Source organism: Aythya ferina (assembly GCF_964211825.1).
Source record: "Aythya ferina genome assembly, chromosome: 1".
Lineage (NCBI taxonomy): Eukaryota > Metazoa > Chordata > Aves > Anseriformes > Anatidae > Aythya > Aythya ferina.
In genome coordinates this window covers 18,268,668-18,292,807 of record NC_140296.1, presented here as the reverse complement: position 1 = coordinate 18,292,807, position 24,140 = coordinate 18,268,668, and the positions used below count along the sequence as shown (strand labels likewise).

The window sequence follows — 24,140 nt, the reverse complement described above, 5'->3', positions numbered from 1 at the left end:
TGGCGGCCTGCAGCTCCCTCACGAGGGGAGCGGAGGGGCAGGCGCTGAGCTCTGCTCTCTGGGGACAGCGACAGGACCCGAGGGAACGGCATGGAGCTGGGACAGGGGAGGGTCAGGCTGGGGGTTAGGGAAAGGGTCTGCACCCAGAGGGTGCTCGGGCACTGGGACAGGCTGCCCAGGGATGTGGTCAGAGCACCGAGCCTGCCAGAGTTCAAGAAGTATTTGGACAGTGCTCTCAGACATTGGGGTCCAATTTTTGGGTGGTGTTGTGTGGAGCCAGGATTTGGACTCAATGACCTTTGTGGATCCCTTCCAACAGAAGATATTCTATGATTCTGTGAAATCATTCAAATACAGGCTGGGTGGAGAGTGCTCTGAGAAGGACCTGGGGGTGTTGGTTGATGAGAAGCTCAACATGAGCTGGCAATGTGTGCTTGCAGCCCAGAAATCCAACCATATCCTGGCCGGCATCAAAAGCAGCGAGGCCAACAGGGCAAGGGAGGGGATTGTCCCCCTCTGCTCTGCTCTTGTGAGACCCCACCTGGAGCCCTGCGTTTAGCTCTGGGCACAAGGACAGGGACCTGTTGGAGCTAGTCCAGAGCAGGGCCATGAGGATGATCAAAGGGCTGAAGCAGCTCTCCTATGAAGACAGGCTGAGGGAGTTGGGGTTGTTCAGCCTGGAGAAGAGAAGGCTCCGGGGAGACCTCACAGCAGCCTGCCAGTACCTAAAGGGGCCTACGGGAAAGCTGGGGAGGGATTCCTTGTCAGGAAGTGGAGTGCTAGGATAAGGGGTAATGGCTTTAAACTAAAAGAGGGTAGGTTTAGATAAGATATTAGGAAGAAATTCTTCACTCAAGAGGGTGGTGAGGCACTGGACCATTTTGCCCAGGGAAGCTGTGGATGCCCCATCCCTGGAGGTGTTCAAAGCCAGGCTGGATGGGGCTTTGGGCAACCTGGTCTGGTGGGAGGTGTCCCTGCCCATGGCAGGGGGGTTGGAATGAGATGATCAGTCCCTTCCAACCCAAATCATGCTATGATTCTTTGATTTGGGTGAAAACCAAATGATCATTAGTCACCAGAAGTGACTAAGCTGGAGACCTCACTGAAGACCCAGAAGCACCCAGTTACCAGCTAGAGAGGTGTGTTCACAGCACCCCTTATTATCTGTCTCTCTTCTTCTGATTCTCAAGGGTGGCTTGCAAACACCTTCAAAAGGTGAAACTTGGAAGTGAAATTCATAGTTACTTCAGACACTAAATATCATGGTTTTATTAGAAACACAGGCTGCATGGCACATTAAGATTGTCTCCTATCAACCGCCTTCTGCATTTTGGTGCACAGATGTTAATTACCTGCTCCTCAGCTGGCCAGCATCTGATCAACTCTGTGCATCTGGATCTTCTTCAAGGTCCAACAGATTTCAACTAGTCTTACTGTTTCAAGCTGTCCAGCTGAGTAACACCCTTAGTTTGGAGTAAAGCCATTGCTCTGATCAAGCTTTCGTGTGCAACTTTCTGCTTTGATCCAAGGGAAGAACTGGGTCTCTATAAACATGGTGGTTTTCCAACTAGGTGGTCTGCTAACAAGCATTATTTCTCCTTCTCAGCCTTGATCTCTGAAGAGATTTTTCAGATTTTGTTTTTTCTTCTCTCTTTTTTTTGCCTTAGGACACAAGTTTTGCTTCCTTAAGTAACATGTTCCTGTAGCAGCCACACAGCTCATGTCAGGCCCACACTCATCACACTAGAAGATCTATCTTAAAAGCAACCCTTGAACTAACTCTTCAAGTAAATCCTTGCTTGTAGAAACTACATTTAAAACAACAAAAACAACATTTTCACAGCCCCAAATCTTCCAAATTTACCAACCATCTTGGGACAAAATTACTGACTATAGCTTAGGAGAAATTTTAGATTTCTTAACCTGCTATTTCCTTATGAACAAATGCTGTTGATAAGCAGCAGTTTGATACATGCTTCTGTGAACTTTTTCTATACAAATTGCCTCAATGTCCACTGACTTACACTGCAAGATTTCAGACCTACAGCTCCCTCCTTTAAGCTAATTGTTTCTGTTCTCATTTTACCCAGACAGCCTCCATGTGTTTCTTAGCTTGCTTGGAGATCTCCAAGGAGGGAGACTCCTCTGCATTGAAAAATTCCAAAAATAAGGAGTATATTATGTATGATGTCTGTGAAAGCACACCAGATTTCAATAAATTCAAATTCATCAAAAAATTTTACACAGTAAGCTTATCAGATACACAGAGTTTATGCAGTTGCCTAACCGAGTATGTTGTTCTCTGGCCAAAAATCCTGTTTTTATTGGCCTGTGTTGGTCATTTTTGGGAAAAAATATAGTGTTAAAAAAGATCTTTCAGAGGTAGTATAGAGATATTTCAGAACAATTTCAGTGACTATCAGATTTGGAAAATGTTATGAACAAGCTTACCAGAATTAAGAAGTACCATGAACAAACCAAGAGAATTAGCATCAGCATTTTTTTAAGTGTTCTGTTAAATGATCAGCTTTCATGGTATGAGGAGCAATACAAAAAGAAAAATGCATTTTATGCTTTTCAAGAAAAAAATATACAGAGGTTTGTTGCACATTTTCCATGGGAAAACAACAACAACAACAAATGATAATTTTGAAAATACCTTAGTCTGTAATTTCCTGTACAGTTTAGAAGTCAAACAGGTCCCAGCCAGTGTGCTGAGAAATTATCTGCAATGTTTTTGTTTGTTTGTGTTTTTGTTTTCTGTTTAAAAAAAAAAAAATCACTAATATCAAGGCTATGAAATTAGAAATAGAGTACACTGACATAACAGATAGCATAAGAGCAGCAGATAACCAAGCAGAAAATGGAGGAATCAGGCTCGAGATGTCTGCTGCTTCATTTCTTCAGAAGTAATTATGATAATTTTTTTTAAAGGAAGCCATTAAAAGTAATAGCAACTGAAGAGCAAGCGGTGTCTGACAGAGACAACGTACGAAGGTTACAACGCTGTATGAAGCTGTTCAGACATTAGGTTTCCAAGTAGTCACTAATTAAATTGTCTCTTGCTCTAAGTTCAGGCGTCCAACACATTTCCAGCACTTTGCGGAATGAGCTTGGTGAAGGTCACTGAGCAGAAACACGAGGCTTTCTGGCACTGCACGGCTCTGAAAAATGCGTGGCGTGCTCCTTGCATGCAAGCAGGGGCAGTGCCCGGTTTCTAGTAGACCCTGCAATGCGGGTAAAGCCCTGGGAGGTGCAAAATGCGGCTCTGACTTGGTGTGCTTGCCCTGGCAGTGGTGCTTCTCTCTTCGGGTGCACAACTGACTTGGGAGCCTGAGCCCTTGTCACTAAGGTGGCAAATGGCACTCTGGGCAGAGTTTGTGTTAGGCAAAGTGTTGCCAGCAGGTCAAGGGAGGTGATCCTTCCTTCTCCTCAGCACTGGTGGGGCCACACCTGGAGTGCTGGGTCCAGTTCTGGTCTCCCCAGTACCAGAGGGACCTGGGCACACTGGAGAGAGCCCAACGCGGGGCCACCAGGATGATGAAGGCACTGGAGCTGTGAGGAGAGGCTGGGAGAGCTGGGGCTGCTCAGCCTGGAGAAGAGGAGGCTCAGGGGGATCTCATCCGTGTCCCTAAATCCCTGACAGGAGGGTGCAGAGAGGCCGGAGCCAGGCTCTGCTCAGTGGTGCCCAGTGCCAGGACAGGAGGCCATGGGCACAGCCGGGCACCCAGGAGGCTCCCTCTGAACAGCTTCCTTCAGGGATTGTGCAGCCCCTACCAGACATAAGATGGGCCAAAGCCAGAAAATGAGCTTGAAAACATAACACTGAAGTCTTGAGCTGTTCCTACTCCCTTTTCCCATTGTCTCTGTCAGCCTGGTTTCATGGAAACCCTTTGGGGGGGAGCCATTGGGTGCTCAAAACAGCAAACTCCCTCCCCAAGAGCTGTAGTTTCCTGTCCCCTCTCTGTCATGACTGCCTGGTGCTCTGCTTGCTTTATTTCTATCACCAGCTGAGCTGCTGGGATGCCAGGCATCACGGCTACTCACAGCACAGGAGAAAAATGAAGAATTTAGCAATTAACCAAAACTAGCAGAGTTTGCATTTTATACAAATATTGACTTGTGTAATAAAAAGGATTTTTTTTTTTTTTTTGCAGGATATCCAGTGTCTCTCTGATGAAGAAACACAGCAAGTACATAAACCAAGCAGGAAAAAAGAGCCAAGTGGATGTATTCACTGGGCACGAGTACATCGTGGGATCAGAGTAAGGAGGTGGAGAAGACGAGGCAGGAGCCACATAGGGCTTAAGAGAGGAGAGGTCTGGGAGCTCAGTGCGTGGACCAGCAGGACCCGGCCGGGTGGTTTGTTTTTATATGTAAAGAATCAGCGTGCTTTGGAAGGAATACTGCAGCTTTCACTTCTGAAATAGCGCTGTGACTTATAGCAAATGCAATTTGTTTCAACATTTTTGCTAAGCCAAACCATCGTGGTCTGTTTGTTTTGGAGAGGTGGGAAGCAAGCCGCGAGGACAGGCTGAAGGCTCTTTTTCTTCCCTCGTTGGATTTGGGTCAAGTGTTTACAGATTCAGGTCAACTCTCAGAGGAGCAGCCACCGAAATTTGCTCCCAGGATTGAACTCCTTAAATAACACGGGTCTCCTTCCAGGCTTGGAGGCGATCACAATTTTTCAGCTCTTTCCTGTGTGTTTCTGAATGCGCTCCGTATTTGAAGGAGGAGAAAAAGCCGCAAGGTTCTGGTAAATAATGCCTGATTTTGGGAGCTGTTAGCCAGCGGCTGCAGGATGCAGCGTGACAGCACAGGGCAGGTACATGAGCAATGGGAGGCTTGGAGCTGGCGTTCATCTTTCACTTGCTAGCGAAACACTGGGGGAATTATTTTGCCAGAGAGTCGGAATTTCTGGCACCTGACTCTTGGAGGAAGGTTAACGTTACAAAATGCTGGGATCTAGAGCCTGGAGCTTCAGCTGGAAGGAAGCAGAAATGTATTAAATCCGTTATTTATGGTGAGCACAGTGCTTTATGGTAAGCCAGGAGCGGCCCAGAGCTGGTCAGTTGACAGCAGTGAGTAACCACTTACATAAGCAGTGAAATGCCACAGCAAATACCCTGCGGTCGCTCCGTACTTTTATTCTAAGAATTAATTTCCCTTGCCGGGTAATTTGTTTTCCCCCTTTGTCTCTGTGTGCCTCTGCTAAGGTCTCCGGTGCCTTGTGCCTCCTTTCGGTACCTCTGGAAATAAGCACTGCAGCAGGCAGCACGGGATGGAAACTCCCCACGCCCTGCTTACCGGGGGTAAATACCTCACCAGGAGCACTGCGCTGGAGCACAAAGACCGGTGCCAGGGCTGCAGGTCAGCTCATGCTGCCCAGGAGCACACAGTCTGTTTCCTGAAGGACTTTGAGCACCAACGCTCGGGCAGGCTGACCCGAAATCCATCCGGGACGGGAGGGTCATGCAGCTCTCTTACCCCCCAGTCTGAGGCTGCCAGATCCCCATCAGGGACACGGGCAGGTAGCAATCTGTTGCATTCTCCAGGGACTCCTTAAACCTTTGAATTTCAACACAATTACTTGGATTTTTAAAATTAAAAAGCTTTTTTTTTGATTTTTTTTTTCCTCCATGAAAGCCTCTGAGGCAATGCCCAGATGGGGGCTGCTTGGATTGGAATCATGCTCGCTGTGCACAGCACTCATGCGTTTTGCCTGATCTTCTGACAAAAATCCAGTGACCGAGATGGTCATAACAACTCAATTAGGCCAGAAGAAGACAAAAAAAAAAAAAAAAAGGTGCTGAAATCTGAAGCAGAACTGCTCCTGCTCCAGCCCTCCCCGCCGAGCTCCGCTCCTGACAGTCATCAGGCCCCTGGCACCGAACCACAACCTGAGCGAGCCTTCCCCCTCGCCCCCAGCTCCCATATGCCTGCTCTCTATGACACCATTTGTTTTCTTTTACAGCTCTTTTCCTCTGTTGTTCGACATTCCTCCGAGATGAGACCTTCTACCTTCATCCCTGGCCAAGCCCCACCGCCAGCTCCCTGGGTGGTGCGTGGCTGCTCGCCCCTGCATCCAGGAGGCCGCAGCTGCAGCGCGTGGTGAGCCCGCGCCCGCGCTCCTTCCCTGCCTCCCCGCCTGCCAGAGCTTTCTAGGAAGGCAGCGTCCTTCTCCCAGGTGGCCACCAGCAAACCCCACAAGCACTCGCCTGACCAAGAGCAAGCCCTAGCCTGCTGTGAAGCTGTGGGGAGCTGGGGGTCGGTCTCTTCTCACGGATAACCAGTGATAGGACCAGAGGGAATGGCCTCAAGTTGCACCAGGGGAGGTTCAGGCTGGAAATGAGGAGACATTTCTGCTCAGAAAGAGCAGTCAGGCACTGGGACGGGTTGCCCAGGGAGGTGGTGGAGTCACCGTCCCTGGGGGTGTTCAAGGAGAGGTTGGACGTGGTGCCTGGGGACATGGGTTAGTGGGTGACAGTGGTGGTAGGGGATGGTTGGAGCAGATGATCCTGGAGGGCTTTTCCAACCTTAGTGGTTCAATGAAGGTTCATCATGACCACAGGCACGGTAACCTCACCAGAAACACCACGTACACATCTATGGCAGCTACAGGCATCCGAGCTGGCACCACCACAACCAGCACGCACCCGAAAGCTGCGGCTGTGCTGGGCTGAGGTCGAGCTCCCAGAGCCGTGGAATGGCCTCCCCGTGATGCTTCTCTGCACACAATGAGGCCACTGCTTTAGGTAAAGCACGTCCCAGTTGCAAATGCTAGCTCAGTGCCGGCCAGAAATTACTTCTAACAAGACCTTTAGATTTGGGGCTGGTCCACATCAAAACAACACATTTAGCTTCATTAAAAAAGGTGGTGGCATCCAGTAGGCTAGAAAATTAACCTCAAAAGTTCCCTTTACTGCCTGTTTCTTCCGTACAACATGTGCTTCTTGTTGCTCTGCAGGCAGCACGGGGGAGAGGAGAGCCGAGGCTTTCCCGGCTGCAGCAGCACGTGGATGCAGGGCCACCCACGGAGACAACAGCCCCGCTCCTCGTCTCTGCACGACGCAGGAAATCCCCGTCCCCCCTTCCTATCTTTTCGGATCATTTGAGGAGAAATTGTTATGAGTCATCTACAGCAGCTGCAGCTCCTTCCTAATGTTTTCTGCCGTTTGGTGCCTTCGTGACTCAGCTCAAGTTTCTCTTCTTCCCCCTCCTCCCTTGAAGATGTGTTTCTCCTTTTTCCTCCCCAGGGCTGAGGATTTCGTGGTTTATTTTCATACAAGGCCCTGTCCTTTCCATGGGCAAAACCAGCTTGGGCTGTAGGGCTTAACCCAGTGTATGGGGGCAGCACTGCCCCTTTCACTGCTGCCTTTTTGGACCAGATCTTTTCAACTTGCCTCCAACACGGAGATGAAGTAAGTCTGGATGTAACTGCCTTAAATTTTTGGGAGCCCTGTAGCCAAATTGGTGAGCTTATAAATTAGGAGTTTTTCTTACTGGGAAGAGTAACAAACTCACCTGCAGGACTGGCTTTCTCCTCTGGTGGCGACAGCCTGCAGTCCATGCGACAGCAACTTCCCCTGTCAGGACGATGAGCAGGGGTGTGACAGTGGGAGGCCTTCAGGTCCGAGACACCAAGCAGAAGCTGCAGGCAGTTTCCCCACTGCTAGTGACACCACGATCTGTTTCTACCCCAGACCATAGGCACATGCTGAAGCACATAAGGAAGCTTAGAAACAGGGAACAAAGTCAATTCTGATTTTCTCCTCATTTTTGAGGGGACTAGAGACAGGAGAGACCCATTGAGTCAATGTTTCAACACAAAGTGGGTGTGTTTAGCAAGCCAGTTACCTGTCATCCTTACTTGGGCAAAGTAAGCAATAAACATACTTGGCTAGCTTTGATGCTTTAATTGTGTCATTGAGCAGTAATCCGTATCTGTATGTGAATGTGCACCACTGTCAAGTTCCATTTTACACCCAGAAATGCATTCAAAGGGACAAAAAAAAAATCCACACAAACAAGGTGTGTCAAAGTAGTATAAAATAAGATTTATTTGCAAATCATTTTGACAATAAGGAAACAAGTACATCCTGGATGTGCATCTTGGGGATTACGTGACGGCTCTTTTGCCTTCTGAGATTTCCATTTAGATGCACCATGGGACACCTCCAGAATTCAGAATGAGCTTTGAAGTGTCTTTTTTTTTTTTTTTTTTTTTGCCTTGCTGTACTACATAATTCCTTCCACAGGCACACTATGGGAGACTCACCAAGTCTTTTAACAAGAAGCTATCACACGGAACCGCCTCAGTTTACAAGGAAAGCTTGCATGATGGCTGTTTCACATTTGTTTAACACAGCATTAAGCACTGCAGGATTCCCACAAGCACAAGCGCTGTGTGCTGTAAGTTTAAAAACAAACCAAAACAACAAAAAAGCCGCACAACCAAACATGCCCCATCCCAAATGCCACAGCTACAGTGAAACCTCACATTTCTTTTCTTTCCTGTGTAAGGACGTACAGTACATCTGGTTATGACCTGAGTTCTCTCTTGGAAGCTAAGGATCTGTGTCTCATGTAAAAAAAATAAATCAAAAATTCATTATTTAGTAAGAACTGCTATATGTGAATGAACTCAGGATAAAGGCAACACAAACTGGAAGGCAATTTATGGTGGGAGGGGTAACTTCTGAGCTAACTCACAGCAGTTACAAAGGAAGCAGCAGTATCTTCAGACCACTTCTTCCATTTATTTCCACCTTTCTACCCAACCTCGTTCTCTTCATTTTTCAAAAAGTGAGGAAATTGAAACCCTGAAGTCACATTTTTAATGTGATGAGATACCAAGTGAGTTCTGAAACCCCTAACGATTAAGTTCTCTGAGCAGAGCGCATTCAGCATACCTTGCTTTAGGGGGAGGCCCCAAGCAACCACCACAAAACAAAGAAATACCTACTCAGAGAGGACATCAAGGATTCCAAGCTACATCTATGATTTTCAATACAGTTCTAGAAAATACTTTATTTTTGTAAGAGGGACTATTTTGCTTTATGAAGCTCAAAATAATCCCAATGTTCAACACTGGATAGTATTTTACCCCTCTCCCATAAATATAATAATGCAAGAAACAACGTCTAGGTGTCATTGTCACCAGTTCAGTTAAAGCACTGATGAATACATTAGATCATTCAAACATAAACAAACATGATCTAGACATAAGCATATGCCCCAAATCGTAACAGTAACAACTACAATCTTCTTTGATCTTCTATTGTATTAATGACAGACATTTCATTTAATTATTTTGGCCAAAAAAAAAGAAGAAACTAATAGAGTCTTAGAGACATTGTTTCATTTAGCCCTCCTTCAGAATGACTAAGCCCAGACCCAACTGAAGGCTCTTGATCATCACTCCACACGATATCCCACCATGGGGATCTCTGGGAAACCGAGTGCATATTTATGGAAAAAAATGTACCTAGTCATTTCACATCAATCACTGAAATGATTTGGGAGCAAGGCACAGAATGCAGGACTCTCTTCATACTGAATGCCTTAGCTAACATCAGGCTGCCTCCTGAACAAGCTCAAAATGGGAAAAACAAGAGACAATGATTCAGAACAAACATTACGTTGACAAACCCTGCTTTCTTCAGCCCCAACTCAGCCATCCAAGCTTCAGAGAATGGCAAGAATTTGCATTCACCTCCTCTGGCTGTGCCGGTCAGACAGCTCCAAGCCCTTACTCTAAGCCACGTGGATCTCCACATCTGTGGCGTACCGCAATAATTAATCGGCAGGTGCCCACATTCTTTACTGGCCCCTAGATTTTGTGATTTTAACAGTATTTCTGTGAGACAGAATTTGTCACGTCTCCAATGAGTTCCTAAAGTTTGTAAAATCCCTACCCTGAAAATCCGCTATTTGCTAAGGAAGTATCATCATTAGTGAGAAAGTGAATCAGTGAGTTCTGAGCACACCACCTTTAATGGCATCACTTAAACAGACCCCGTGCAGTCTTACAAATTGTGCTCTTTAACAGATCTAGGTCTGAAACCCAGCAATGCCCAGGGGTTTTAGAGGTCTCGTAGAAGTGATTCAGTTTTCAAACATCATTAAAGGTTTTGGCAGATTAATATTCTATGAAATCTGTAATACACTTGCTAACATTTATAGTCCAATGATCAGTTAGAAGTATTATTGCATCTTATGCGTAAAAATATAGGAGGTTCTATACAGAAAATTAAAATAGCATTAATCTAGTATTGATAGTCATATAAAATAACTCACAATTATGTAAGTTTCCATATTTAATTATACATTTAAAAATAAGTTATAAAAATAATTAAGCTTCTTTAAAACTCCTACGGTATCTTCTTTTAGGAGTTTTTACTCATATCTACTGATTGTCTAGCATCAGCAACAGCTTCTGGTACTCGAACAGTCATATCCTCCATTGATTTCTTCAAGCAGATCTGGCAGCCTAGACGTGATCTGTAAGGAAATAACATTGCCTTGAGCTCCAGCCAGTCACACATCTCTCAGTACTTACAGCCAGCCCTGCTTCCCGGACCTTCGGCCATCCCAAACACTTTGTGATCCAGAAACAGTCCCCTCGTGCACGGTCTTAATCAAGACCAGTAGTAAACTGCTTGCATCAATGCAAAGATATGTGGCATTAGTCACGGTCACTGATTTACACTCTTAGGTTACAGGCTTCAGTACATTGGAAGGGGAACACCAAGTGCTTCACACTTGCTGAGGCAACACAGCGATGGTGACCCTTCCTTTTACAGTGGTTCACAGTCAAGGGTAGGGACAGACACTTGATCTCCCAAGAGAGTTCAGCCTCTCTGAAGAGACAAAGCAATTAACCTGAAGGACAACCTCAGTAAAAGCACAGCCTAACCCACCCAGGGTCGAAGACAGCCCGAGAAAACTGAACATGCATCTGAACAACGCACCTGACAGTTTAGGTTAGTTGAATTTTTACTGCTTGTCAAAAAAGCTATATACAACCTGACTGAGAAGAAATTAGGAACTTCTTTCCATTTCTATCCCTCGTATCTTTCTACAAGTTCAAGTCCAAGTCAGACCTCCCCCTCCAACTTCTACCTGGAGTTCTAGACTTTTTTTCCTAATTATTTACAAGACAAAATTCCCATTAACCTTCTCTTAACACAGCTGCTGCCTAAGTAGGTATTTAAGAAGCATCTTCCTACCACTAACATTGTTAAAAAAAAAAAAAAAAGCTCCATGATAAGGTAATGGAGAGTACACATGAACCACATGGGACATATTAACTACCTTATTCCATGTCCAAATGATAGCTACAGGGTCTTTAAAAAGTCTAAAATTTGATCTCCTTAGAACTCGCTCCTTGCAGGCTTAGCACAGTGTTTGCCAGAAATTACATATATTAAAGAAGCCTGCCAACTTTTTACCAGTTCGTAAACAAAGAAGCAAACTACAGCTGAGGGTAATTGGATCAGGTTTTTAACATGACCGAGTGGATGATAACACTGCGGAAACAGGAATATATCCTGACAAGCATGTTTATCATCCTACAAATTCACTGACCCAATCAAAACATTATGTTCACAGAAAGAAGTGAATTAATGCCGCTTGCATGTTGGGTGAGACAGATATAAGGAACTTGAAAAATATATTTAATCTCAGTAATCACTACATTATCACACAATGAATCCTCTCTTCCAGTTTTGCTTCTTTAGTCCAGCAATGTGCAGTGTCTTTCTTTGCTGTTTTAACATTGGAATCTAAGACTTACTCCCAGCTTTTTAAATGAACTCAGCCAATTTAACATATACGTGGTCATTTTTAGGAATACCTAAGTGTTAGCAAGGATGTACAATATTCCATGTCACCAGCTGAATAATAATTTAATCAGCATAGGAACATAGGCAGAGAGATCATAAGAAAGATACCACATTAATATGTGCACAGAACTCTTTCAAGCGTGTAGAGAGCAGCTGTTAAAGATGCTGGTTGAGTGCTACACCTGAAAGTAGTGTAAGTGACTGCATGCATCAGCTTCAAGGTACTGCAATACATGCATAAATATATATTTTGGCAGAAGACTTCAACTTGTGAATGTGCAAGCATAAAAGTATCTTTAAAAAATAATCCACTAGAGAGATGCAATTTACGATACTTGTTTGCAAGACTTAATTTGGCTGAAATTTCTGTTTTTCAGTTAGAACCAAAGCTAACTGCATACGTACACTGTAGTGTTGACAATGGAGTTAGCTTCATTTGAAACAACACTTTTTTTGAGCCTGCTACATGATAATACAAAGCATTAGGTAGAGCTAAATAACACCATGAGAAACAAACTACCTTCCATCCACAGCATTTGCAATTTTACAGACCTTTAACCAGATTCCCCCCTCCCCTGACAGCCTAAGAAGTTTGGACCACGCCACCTCCAAAAAAAAAAAAAAAAGAAAAAGAAAAAGAATGATTTAGTTGATTCCTGCCTGAAAGCCATTCACCTTTAACCATTTCAACAGGCCTTCCCTTTGCTTCTTCTCATTCTATTTTCTTTAAAGAGGCAGGAAGTCAGAGTTGTACAAATATGAAGATACAGTTAATCCCTATTTTGTCATATAATAGTATTTTCTGTTTTTCTACCTGGTCCTACCTCATATTGCTGATGTTCCATTTACTTTTTTTTTTTTTTAATAAAAAAATGAAAAAACACTTTAAACTGACATTCCTGAAAAGGCTTAGCTCGCTGCCATCCCATTTCAAGTAAGCAAAGTTACCACTGTTCCACCTGCCTCTCCATATGCATTAATCTGCATCTGTTACCACCAAATTTTGTTTCCCATCACTCAACCACGTGAGATCCTTCTAGGTGCTGTCACAGCCAGTTTCTGACTACTGCAGAGTCACACAATACTGTACACAAGCTTTGCATCTTGCTCTTCATCTCTTCTCTCAAGTCATTCACAAACATGAACGCTACATAAAATCTAGCACAGATCTTCCAGGAAATCCCCTGAAAAGAAAGCTTCCAGTGCACAGACATCCTGTAACATCTCCAGGAAGACAATGCAAAAAAAGAAGAAAGAAAACACCTTTGCTTTTATGTATCTATTTATAAGTGCACCTTCTACATCACCTATTAGCTCTTCATGAAGAATCACAGAATTTCTAGGTTGGAAGAGACCTCAAGATCATCGAGTCCAACCTCTGACCTAACGCTAGCAGTCCCCACTAAACCATATCCCTAAGCTCTACATCTAAACGTCTTTTGAAGACTTCCAGGGATGACAAGCTTCCTGCTTCTGCTAATTCTGAAATAGCTTGTTAAAAAGTAGAAAAATATTCTTGTTTCTAATCTTTTTCCTTCAGCATTCTTTCTAAACATTTAATTTGCCAGGGTTTACTTTCCCCCCTCCCCTCTCATCTTATTACTTTCAGGAACCTCCATTATATTACAGTTATTCAAAATGATTTTGTTTTAGCTTTTCCAATCATTCCCTCATTTTATGAGGCATTAACTTTCACAGCAGCTGCTAGTTGAAACCTTTCCAGTTCCAGAGAGTCACTGACAAGAAAAAAAACTTTTATCCTCAGACTTATGACAGCGCATGGCAGCACATCTCCATTACAAAGCTTTGTATCAGCATGAGACCAGGCAAGCTATGGCAAACATGAAAATCACTTAAAGCACTCTCTTCCAGAAAAGTCTTCCTCTCACACACCTGAAAGATCCCTGGCCATAGGAAGAACATATGATGTTAGGAGAACCTAACACAAGCAGCACGTGCCTTCAGAGGGTCTAAAACTTAATTTAGTCTGAAGGAATCTGAGAGAAAATAGTGTTTTAACAGAGAGCTCTGGCTTTCTACTGCTTTTCAGTTCTTCACTAAAACACCCTTGCTTTAAACCTTTAACTAAAAAGATGGTTGAAGAAAAAAATTAAGCTGAAACAGGTTTCTCAGCTTTACTTCTTTGCTTTCACAACCTCCTAAAAAATTAAGATCTGACTGAAATTAGAGAAAACATACCCTTATAGAGAAAACATTTGTGCAGGATTCCCATTGTCGGTATAAGGAGATAAATGAGTTAATTCAGAATACTTCTTTGCAGAGACATTAAAAAATAAATGCTATACAGGCCAGGTATAAAGCCCTCTGAAATCCCTGGAAAGATCCTCAAAGACTTCCAACAAGCAGTTGTTTTAAAACCTGAAGGAAAGGGCTTAAGAAACCTTTCAGTGTAGCTGCCTATGGCTCTCGTGGTTATTTTCTATGATATAGGCTGTGTGCACAGCAGCAAGCAGTGCGGCCCTGAGGAACAGGTGTGTGGAGTGACGTGGTCTGTGACGAGGCTGTGACTCCCGTCAGAAGGCATGTGACAGTGGGAAGCTGAGGAACAGAAGGTTACTTCACTAGCACAGAAAAAAATAGCATAGAAAAAATAAAGAGGTTGTGGAATCTCCCTCCTTGGAGATCTTCAAAAGGCGCCTGGACATGGTCCTGGGCAGCCTGCTCTGGGTGTTCCTGTCTGAGCAGGGGTGGCACCAGAGGTCTCCAAGGGTCCCTGCCAACCTCAACCATTTTGTGGTTCTGTGAAAAAAAGATCTGACCAAAATAAAACACTGATGTAAAAATATCCATAAAATACATTAACTGGATACACACTGATGGGGACAGAAGACAGACGGGGAAACAAGAACAAGGAAATTCACACACAGGACTGCAGTGGCAAAGTTTTTGATGAAGGAACTGGGGTTTTGGTCACACTTCAGTATCTGACACTTCTGCATCAGACAAAAGAGCTAGAAACCGCCACTCTTCAGTTTACAAAAACTGACAGTATTGGCATCAACCGTACTGACATCAGTATGAATTCAGAAAAACAACAGTTAAACTTGCCAGTCCCATGTAACAGAATCCAGTTATTCATTAAAAGCTGATTAAGGTATTCTAAGAACACTGGACTGCCCCATGCGCAAACCCTCCTTTTCATTCTTTGATGTAGGGAAGCCTTAGGGTGCCTTACGTGTCTGTGAGGCCGTATGCCAGGTCTAACATGTCCATCTCTTCATCAGTAATTGCATCTAGCTTCTCAAATATGTGGTCTTCAAAGATTAAGTGGCAAGTCGAACAGGCTAACGTTCCTTCACACGCACCTGAAGAAAACAGCAAGGTAACAGAAAGCTCAAATTCCAAATTACCGTATTTCAGAAGAATTTATATATGTTTCAGCTACTAAAGTAAAGAGAGGGATTGATCATCAGATCATAAGAACCACACAGAAAGCACTGCACTGTTATACTTCATAACAGTATCAATAGCACATACTCAAAGCAAGTGTGATGTTGTGCTACAACATCCAGTATCATGTCTTCAAGTACATAAAAACAAATGTGGAAAGAGAATTTAATAAAATGTTAAAGGCTGATTAATGAAAAAGTTGTCACATCAACAATTTAAGTGTCTCAATGTTGGGGAAAATAGTAATGAGTAAAAAAATAAGTTTAAAGAAATCACACCAACCAGTTTGTTTAAACAGTGGAAGGTGTTTTTGCAATTGTAAAGCCAGCTGTAGGAATTGAATCGAGTGCAGCTGAATATCACAACAGTTTTACAAGTCTTCATGCACAGATACTTCTATCTTTATTACTGCACGTGGGATGCCCTCTAGTGCTAGAAGTAAATAAGTAAGATTTACATTTTACTTTTTTCCCTCATTATTTTTCCCCTCTAAACACAGAACATGGTTTTTCATTACTCCATTGCATTACTCCCCTGCCCTAGTGTGATGCTTCATTATCAAATTATTATTGAAATAGGCACAGCATGTTATAATTAAAGGCTGCTACAGTATGTCAAACATTTACCTTGGACATTATTTAGAGTTTACTGAGAGCATTAGTTTTCTACCTTACCACACTGCTTTAAAATGGCTGATACATACACAAACTGGAAGGATATTAGCTGTAGAATACAAGCAGACTAGTCAAAGGCCTGTATGATACACCTAATAAAATGATACATAAAGCTAGCTATCACAATGTTACAGAATTTTAAGACTCTTCTTCCCCTAATGTATACAACTCATAACAAGATTCTGTAAAATTGTCTTAAAGATTATTACTAGCAGTGAAATTTATTCATACTTCAATGAAACATACCTCAGATTTCAAGCTGTAGTGCACTAACGTGCTTATTTTTTCCTGTAATTGCCCCATGCTATGTATTCACTTACACAAACTGTAATTCCCTTTCCTGCTTTATTTTGCACTATTATTTCATAAACTCATGTTCATTTAAACACCTGTTCTGAAAGCTGGCTTTGCACTGTCTGAATCCTGTAACTTGCATGGAACAAACTTTGGACTTCCCATGGTTAGAAGGAATATAAAGGCTTTATAACTTCCTCCTGTTTTCATTTTGACCAGACCTTGTACTGAGTTAGAATTCCCCAGCACATTGGCCTCCTTTACCCCAGCCCTTTTTATAAGCAGCAACCTTTCTGCTCTTCCCTGCGACATGGCACGTATCTGGTTGTTTCCTTCAACTCAGCTCTCAAATACCATAAAATTTCTGCTATAAAAAGGCAAACAACAAATTAAGATCACACAACAATACAGAACTAACCTGAGACTGTTAGAAATACACCATTTGTGTGTTGCCTCCAGAACCTTTCAGCTCAGAAGATCTCGCAGGTGGCATCTTTCATCTTTACAGAGAAATTTGTCTGACAAACCAGGGACCAGGTTAGGAATGCTAATGCCCTGATAGAATTAAATCTGGCCGGGGATGTCAAGGCCAACAAGAAAAACTTCTACAAGTATGTCAGCCTGTCTTCACCGGCAAGTGCTCCAGCCCCACCACCCAAGTTGTGGAAGGCAAATGCAGGGACTGTGAGAATGAAGAACCTCCCACTACAGGAGAGCAGGTTAGACCATCTAAGGAACCTGAAGGTGCCCAAGTCCATAGAAGCTCGTAAGACGCATCCGAGGACTTGGAGGGAACCAGCAGATGAAGTGGCTAAGCCACTATCCATTGTATTTGAGAAGTTGTGGCAGTCTGGTGAAGTTCCCACTGACTAGAAAAGGGGAAATCTAACCCAGAGTTTTAAAAAGGAAAAAAAGAGACAACCATGGAACCAACAGGCCAGTCAGTCTCACCTCTGTGCCCAGCAAGATCACAGACCAGATCCTCCTGGAACTGTGCTAAGGCACATGGAAAACAAAGAGGGGATTGATGACAACATACACTGCTGTATGAATATGGTGGCTTCCTCAGATGGGGTTACAGCACTGGTGGATGAGGGAAGAGCAACTGATGTCCTCTACCTGGAGCTGCACAGAGTCTTTGTCCTTTATGACATCCTTGTCTCCAAATTGGAGAGATGTGGGTTTGAGAGATGGATCACTCAGTGGGAAAGGAATTGGCTGGATAGACACACTCAAAGAGCTGAGGTCAGTGTCTCAATGACCAAGTGGAGACCAGTGAGGAGTGGAGTTCTTAAGGGGGTCTGAATTGGGAACAGCTCTATTTAACATCTCTGTCAGCGACACGGACACTGGGATCGAGTGCACCCTCAGCAAGACTGGGGGTGACACTGGGTTGGCTGCCATCCAGAGGGCCCTGGGGAGGTTTGAGAAGTGGGTCTTCTCAGGAAGCTCAACAAGGCCACGTGCAAGGTCCTGGATCTTGGGCAAACCCAAGCACAAATACAGGCTGGGTGGAGAGTGGATTGAGAGCAGCCCTTAGGGTGTTGGTTGGTCGGAAGCTCAACATGAGCTGGCAATGTGTGCTTGCAGCCCAGAAAGCCAACCATACCCTGGGCTGCACCAAAAGCAGCGAGGCCAGCAGGGTGAGGGAGGGGATTGTCCCCCTCTGCTCTGCTCTTGTGAGACCCCACCTGGAGCCCTGTGTTCAGCTCTGGTGCCTCCAGCACAAATAGGACGGGGAGCTGTTGGAGCATGTCCAGAGGAAGGCCATCAGGATGATCAAAGGGCTGGAGCAGCTCCAAGATGAAGGACCGAGGGAGTTGGGGTTGTTCAGCCTGGAGAAGAGAAGGCTCCAGGGAGACCTTACAGAGGCCTGCCAGTACCTAAAGGGGGATACAGGAAAGTTGGGGAGGGACTCTTTGTCAGGGGGTGGAGTGATAATACAAGGGGAATGGCTTTAGTCTAAAAGAAGGTAGGTTTAGATTAGATGTTAGGAAGAAATTCTTCACTCAGAGAGTGGTAAATCCCTGGCACAGGCTGCCCAGAGAAGCTGTGGATGCCCCATCCCTGGAGGTGCTCAAGGCCAGGCTGGATGGGGCTTTGGGCAACCTGGTGTGGTGGGAGGTGTCCCTGCTCGTGGCAGGGGGTTAGAACAGGCGGTCTTTAAGGTCCTGTCCAACCCAAACCTTGCTGTGATCTTTCAGATTCCACTTTGATGGCACTCTGTCCATGTTGCCCTCCTTTAACACTCAAGCAAAGCTCACCTCAAATAATTTTTTTAGAACTTGATCCAAAATATTCTATGTACCTGCAGGAAAATAACAGGGAAAAGAATCCAAATAAAGTACATCTAGGTTTTACAAATAAACTTAAAAATACTTTTGAATAAACTTTTTGAAGAAACACCATAGTTTCTTGACACTGAATACGGTATTCGAGCCGTCTACTTACCAAAACCATCTATGTCTAGATTATTTTCAATAACAACATCCAGCAGCGAATCTCCAGGTTTTCCTTTGGCCGTTAGTTTCTCACCATCACGATTGATGAAGTGAACAGTTATTTTATCTTCTGAGCTGAAAAAGAAAAGCATGTAATAAAACCAAAGGAACAAAACAAAAATTGTTTAGACCTTTAAAATTGATTGACTACTACTACGACAGTAACCAGCACCAACTTTTAAAGGCGCAGACGCAGTGACCCAAGGAAGTCACTGACTTTTACAAACTGTTACAGGTAGAGGCGTTCACTGCTGTACCTGAGACATGAAAACAACAAGACAACCTCTCATTTATGTTCTGTCACTAGAAGCTATGCAGAATCCCGATGCTTCACCTTTCACCAAAGAGAGTCAGAGCTAGTTTATTTTAGGCACTCTATTTGCATTTTTGCCAAATAGAACAGCTAATTCAACTGCTTCTCTTCACACCTTTCTGGAGACTCTTGCTTTGCATTTATGAAATGTTGTTTGTTCTCACCATTATCTGCTAGATCAACTTTAAGGTCTTCCCACTTCTGCTTCAAGTTTAAGGCATTCTAACTTATCAACTCCGAAATTTAATTCACTCCTCACAATAATGGAAGCACTCCAAAAGCATTCTGCTTTGTTGAGCAAGGGTTTTCTTAGGATTTCACTTTGTAAATATTTATTCTAGCAAAGGTCATTGAAATTTCAACATGGACATCAGAAGAAAGGTTTCCTGCTTTGCTTTTCAGACAATTGTGTATATTTAAGAAAATTTTTTCCTTGTACTCCGCATAAAAATTTCTTAAGACTTTTCCATATTTTATATGGAAAAAACAGGGATTTTTGGTGTTTCATGTTACATGCAAATTAAAAGGAAAGTTTTTAACATACTAGCAAACAAAATAGAGTTTGTTTGTTTAAACAGACTATTCTCTTTCTCATAGTAAGAAAGCAAAACAAGAAAAACTTGTTGGGCAGATGGGGAAGAAATCTAAGAGAGGAGAGAGATAGAGAAAAAAAGGAAGCTAATGCAACATGTTTATTTCATTGTGAAATCCATGTTTAAGAACAGCATGCTTGACACTACCTCTTTTTCATAATTGTGGGCTTTGAGTGATCTACGACACAGAAAGCAGACAAGCTTGAAAATCTAGTCACCCCCTAGGAAACTCATAAGGAAATCTGTAAGGCTGAATATTAAAACAAAAATTTAGAAGTGGCCTTACTGAAACATCAGTAGGTTGATTATTTTTGGAACCACCTATAAAAGAAAATGTAATTTTAGCAATTAAAGTTGAAGTTTGTTTTGAACAACAAACACGTTTGTTGCTCCAGACTTGATGTACATGCCACAACTGGAAGGCAGCTGGCAGCAGGAGGTGCCGCGATGCGTTACGGTGCTGTAGTTGCTCACTCCTAGTCGTACCGTCCCGCAGCCCATTCTCTGGAGGGTAGCCACAGGCTACTGTTAATTCCGAATTCATTTCAAAATGATAATCAATAATGAAGGGCTGACCTTGCAGATCTGCATGGTTCAACTGGAGCATGCAAAACAATAAAATTTAGCAATCTTAGAAGATGTATGTTTACAAGATGTCATTAATGTCACACAGGCACCTCTGATGTCACCGGAGCACCTCCAGCAAGCCATCCTGCCGAGGTTTGAGCAGTAACCACTCTGCTCTTCTTCTCACCCCTCTGTTGTGCTCCCACAGCACAGCCCAGGAGATGGGCACCCACTTCTCAGACATGCTAGCACAACATCCACCACCTTTACCAAACGTCAGCTTCACTGGAGGTTCAGGCTGATGGGTTTAGATTGCATCTGGAAAGGCGTAGGCTCCTACTCACACAGCCAAGGGAAACCACTACAATATTTCTGTCAACACGATGTATTGGTTTGTATTGGTCTAAGGATGATGCATGGGCAAGTCAACTCAGTCTGGTAATCTGGCTGAAAACCAACTGCAAAAACAAAGCACCCTGAGCTAACCCAACAGACAGAACAGCCACTGCCCACCACAAAATGAGGAACAAAAACGGGATCTCCCGTCCTGAAGCCACAACTTTAGACAAGCTCCGGCCAGTTGTGGAACAGCACCGTGGCTGTGAACCCTCCGCTGGTGCTGCATGTGGCAGGGGAAAAGGGAAGCACCATCTTTAAGTCCCCAGTTTTTGTTAAAGAACATTACAAGAAGTAATCTCTTCCGCAGGGTCTAATCCACTCCGGTTAGTAACTGAAATGTATTTATTTGTAACAACATTAAAGATACCTTCCTAGTCTTCCAGTAGGATCTATTTTTCTGCTATTGCCATCTCTGCTACTCTTCACACAGTCAAAAAGTTTAATTCAAAAAGTTTAAGTTACCGAGGCTTTACTGTGCATGAGCCCGACTGGTGAAAATACTTTCAGAAATATATGTACATAATAAATAATCAGGCCAGTCAGACATTCAAAACACACTCTGTAAAGATCTTTTTAATGACTGGGAGATACTGTTAAAAGAAAAGCCACATCTACATGAAATGATATTTAGGGTTTATGAGTTTCAAGCAACATGGCTTTTTGTCTACATCTGCACTGGGGGGTGGGAACCACACACACCATCCTGCAAAGCAGTCACAGAAAATTAAGGTGAAACAAATGCCAGGTCTTGCGCAAGCATAAATAGCCTCAGGATTACCAGAAAGAACCAAACATATTTTATGTGATTTGCATAAAACATCCCAATTCATGCTTAGATTAACCTTTTTTTTTTTTTTTTTTTAAGCTGGCTGTAAAGTAAAATTCATTTCTTCATATGGTTGCTACAGTCCTATCACCATTGTTACCAACCTACACAAAGATACCCTAAATTAAGCATACTGCAAACAAACTGAAGAGCACTGAAGAATTCTAAGTGCTGTTTGCTGTCCCTCCTGTGCAAAAATGTACTGCAAGAATCCTGACAGCCACTTTTCCTCCTTTAAAAGAGGTGCCCTTCTGGATCTTCGGCCATGACTTCTAAGTACCATCCATATTCCTCCAAACAAACAAAAAAAAAAGGTAACTGCCTCCTTCTGTTGCACATGGACAGACATACTCCATTATTTCCAGATTTTTTTGGTTCATTCAACAGCCCTAATTGCCAGTAGCATTTCATTAAACTATTACACAAGTCTTAGAATACGGAAGTTACAAACCTGAACTAATCCTTAACCATGCAGCAATTATGTAGTGACACCAAGAATACTGTATAAATATCTAAACTGCTATAAAAAAATTCTTAGATAACTGCTGTTCATCACAAAATGAAAAGTGGGGAAAACGGGGGAAAAAATAGACTGAAGAAACATAACAAAACTGGGAAGGAAAACATAAGGCTCCCCACTGAACCCCTTTGGAAACCTCTGCTCACAAGAATCTCTTCTGCTGACAATTTTACCTGATTAGGCCTTCATTCTCTAGACACAAATACAGGTAATTTTATATGTAAAAACAATGAGGAATGAATGTTTTTACTGGACTAACATTGACTATACCAGTTTCAGGAACTGGGTCTCAAATAATACATTGCTCAATAAAAGCAGGACTAGAGAAAAATAACTTGCATGTAAATTGAGGAACTACTGATGTATGAAAGAAACCAGGATTTTTTTTTCTCCTTCCAAGTCATTTAGCTGGATTATAACATGTATTATTTAAACAATACATTTGAAATGCTTGCTTGTGCAATATGTGTGAACAAATGGCTGGTCTGTTTACAAGCCTGCATTCAGTCTGTGTGAAAGACCTGCAGGATTCTTGGTCTTATATAACAATTAGGTAAGGAAATGTCTTCCCTTTTCAGTAAGCTGCTTCATCCTATTTGACCCTGTTCAATAACTTCAATACTTTTTTTTTATTTTTTTTTTTTGAGTCCTGACAGTGTTTTTCAAAGCGTGTTTATTTGTTTTGTTTTGTTTTTTTCAGTGACCTCAACATTAATGATGGTCTGGGCAGGTTAGTGGAGACCTACCTATTAAGGCATTAGAGTCACTCAGAGAAGCAACCTAAACAGGCCCCACACATGCCTTGTACAGGAGTCCTGAACTACCAGGTTTGTTTGTCTCTATTAAAAGTATCTGCTGGGACAAAGTAAAGAGCACCTACAGGACTGCTTGCTTAAAACCAAACTGTTGAAATGACTTTGATGGCAAGGGCACTACCCAGCCCTCTGGAAAGAGGCTAGGCTTGCCCCGATGCTGGGCAGCCCACTGTGGGTTCTGCTCTTAGTCAGAGAAACTCCTCTGACAACCAAGTTAATTTGCCTTTTAAAGGTGCATTTTGAATACTGGAAGTTACCTGCGGGCTCAGACCTTTGGATACACAGGTTATGGTCTCCGAGGCCACGCACAAACAAGTTTCTGACTACGTGTAGTGCTGCCAATCTGTAGCCGTGGACCGTGCAATATCGGTGCCTACAGGGCTCGAGCATGCCACAGCACGGCTGAGGGCAGGAGGGGCCCTAAACACCTATATCCTGAAGAGAAACTGTGCCACAAGCAGGGGAGATCCTCAGATTTGTGCTGCCTTCGACGTGCTGCGCCTCCACCACCGATCTAGTCAGTTTTACTAAAACGAAAAACACAAAAAACAGAATATACCAGCCCCAAGCCCCCCACCGAGGGGCAGTCCCCTGACAGACGAAGCCCGGCCGGGCCCTGCCCCGAGCCCCTCAGGGCTCGTCAGGGGCCGGGGCCGGGTGCCCGGGGCCGGGTGCCCCCGATCGCTGCCCTCAGCCGTGCCCGCTCCGCTGCCCTTACCTGCGCGCCGACCGGGCGGAGAGGCCGAAGGGCCGGGCCGACAAGGCAGCGGAGCCGCAGCCCGGCCTCGTCCCGGCTGCCGGCGAGGAGGAGAGGAGCCAGCGGCGGCAGGAGGGCGAGGAGGCGGCGGCGCGGAGCAGGCTGAGGAGGCGGGCGGGCGGCGGGGCCGCCATCTTGTGGCACGGAGAGGAGGCAAAGTCCACGGCGACTCTCGTACGGGTTTACGCCGCCTGCGTAGCGCGCTGCCCGCCCACTGCTGACGGCGTCGGGAGGGGACGGCGCCGCGAGAGCCGCGGGGTTACGCAAAGTGCGTGGCGCCGCGCCGTGATGGCGCTGGGCGGTGCTCGGTGCAGCGGCCGCCCCCTGAGGGTGGTCCCGCAGGGACCGGGGTGTCCTCCTGCCCGCCCCGGCGCCGGCTGGAGGGGATTTCGAGGCACTGCTGGCACAAGGAGTTGTTAATAAATCCGCAGTGGTGTTTTTTGAAGCCTGATGTGTGGTGGATTAGGATCTGTGGGCAGGGAGATGGTGGTGCTGGTGGTGGTGGTGCTGGTGATGGTACTGGTGGTGCTGGTGGTGGTGCTGGTGGTGGTGCTGGTGGTGGTGCTGGTGGTGGTGGTGATGGTGATGGTGGTGGTGGTGATGGTGATGGTGGTGGTGGTGATG

General features: G+C 44.3%; 1 protein-coding gene across 1 annotated transcript; it reads right to left on the bottom strand.

Moving 5' to 3' along the window:
- Nucleotides 1-8,032: 8,032 nt before the first annotated feature.
- On the bottom strand, nucleotides 8,033-23,821 carry FDX1 (ferredoxin 1). Its single transcript, XM_084520175.1, has 4 exons — nucleotides 23,478-23,821; nucleotides 18,677-18,801; nucleotides 15,043-15,172; nucleotides 8,033-10,503 (listed from the first exon to the last, which is right to left on the bottom strand). Exons 1-4 carry the CDS (start codon nucleotides 23,648-23,650, stop codon nucleotides 10,389-10,391), a joined length of 543 nt encoding a protein of 180 aa, XP_084376301.1. The 5' UTR covers nucleotides 23,651-23,821; the 3' UTR covers nucleotides 8,033-10,388.
- Nucleotides 23,822-24,140: the final 319 nt, after the last annotated feature.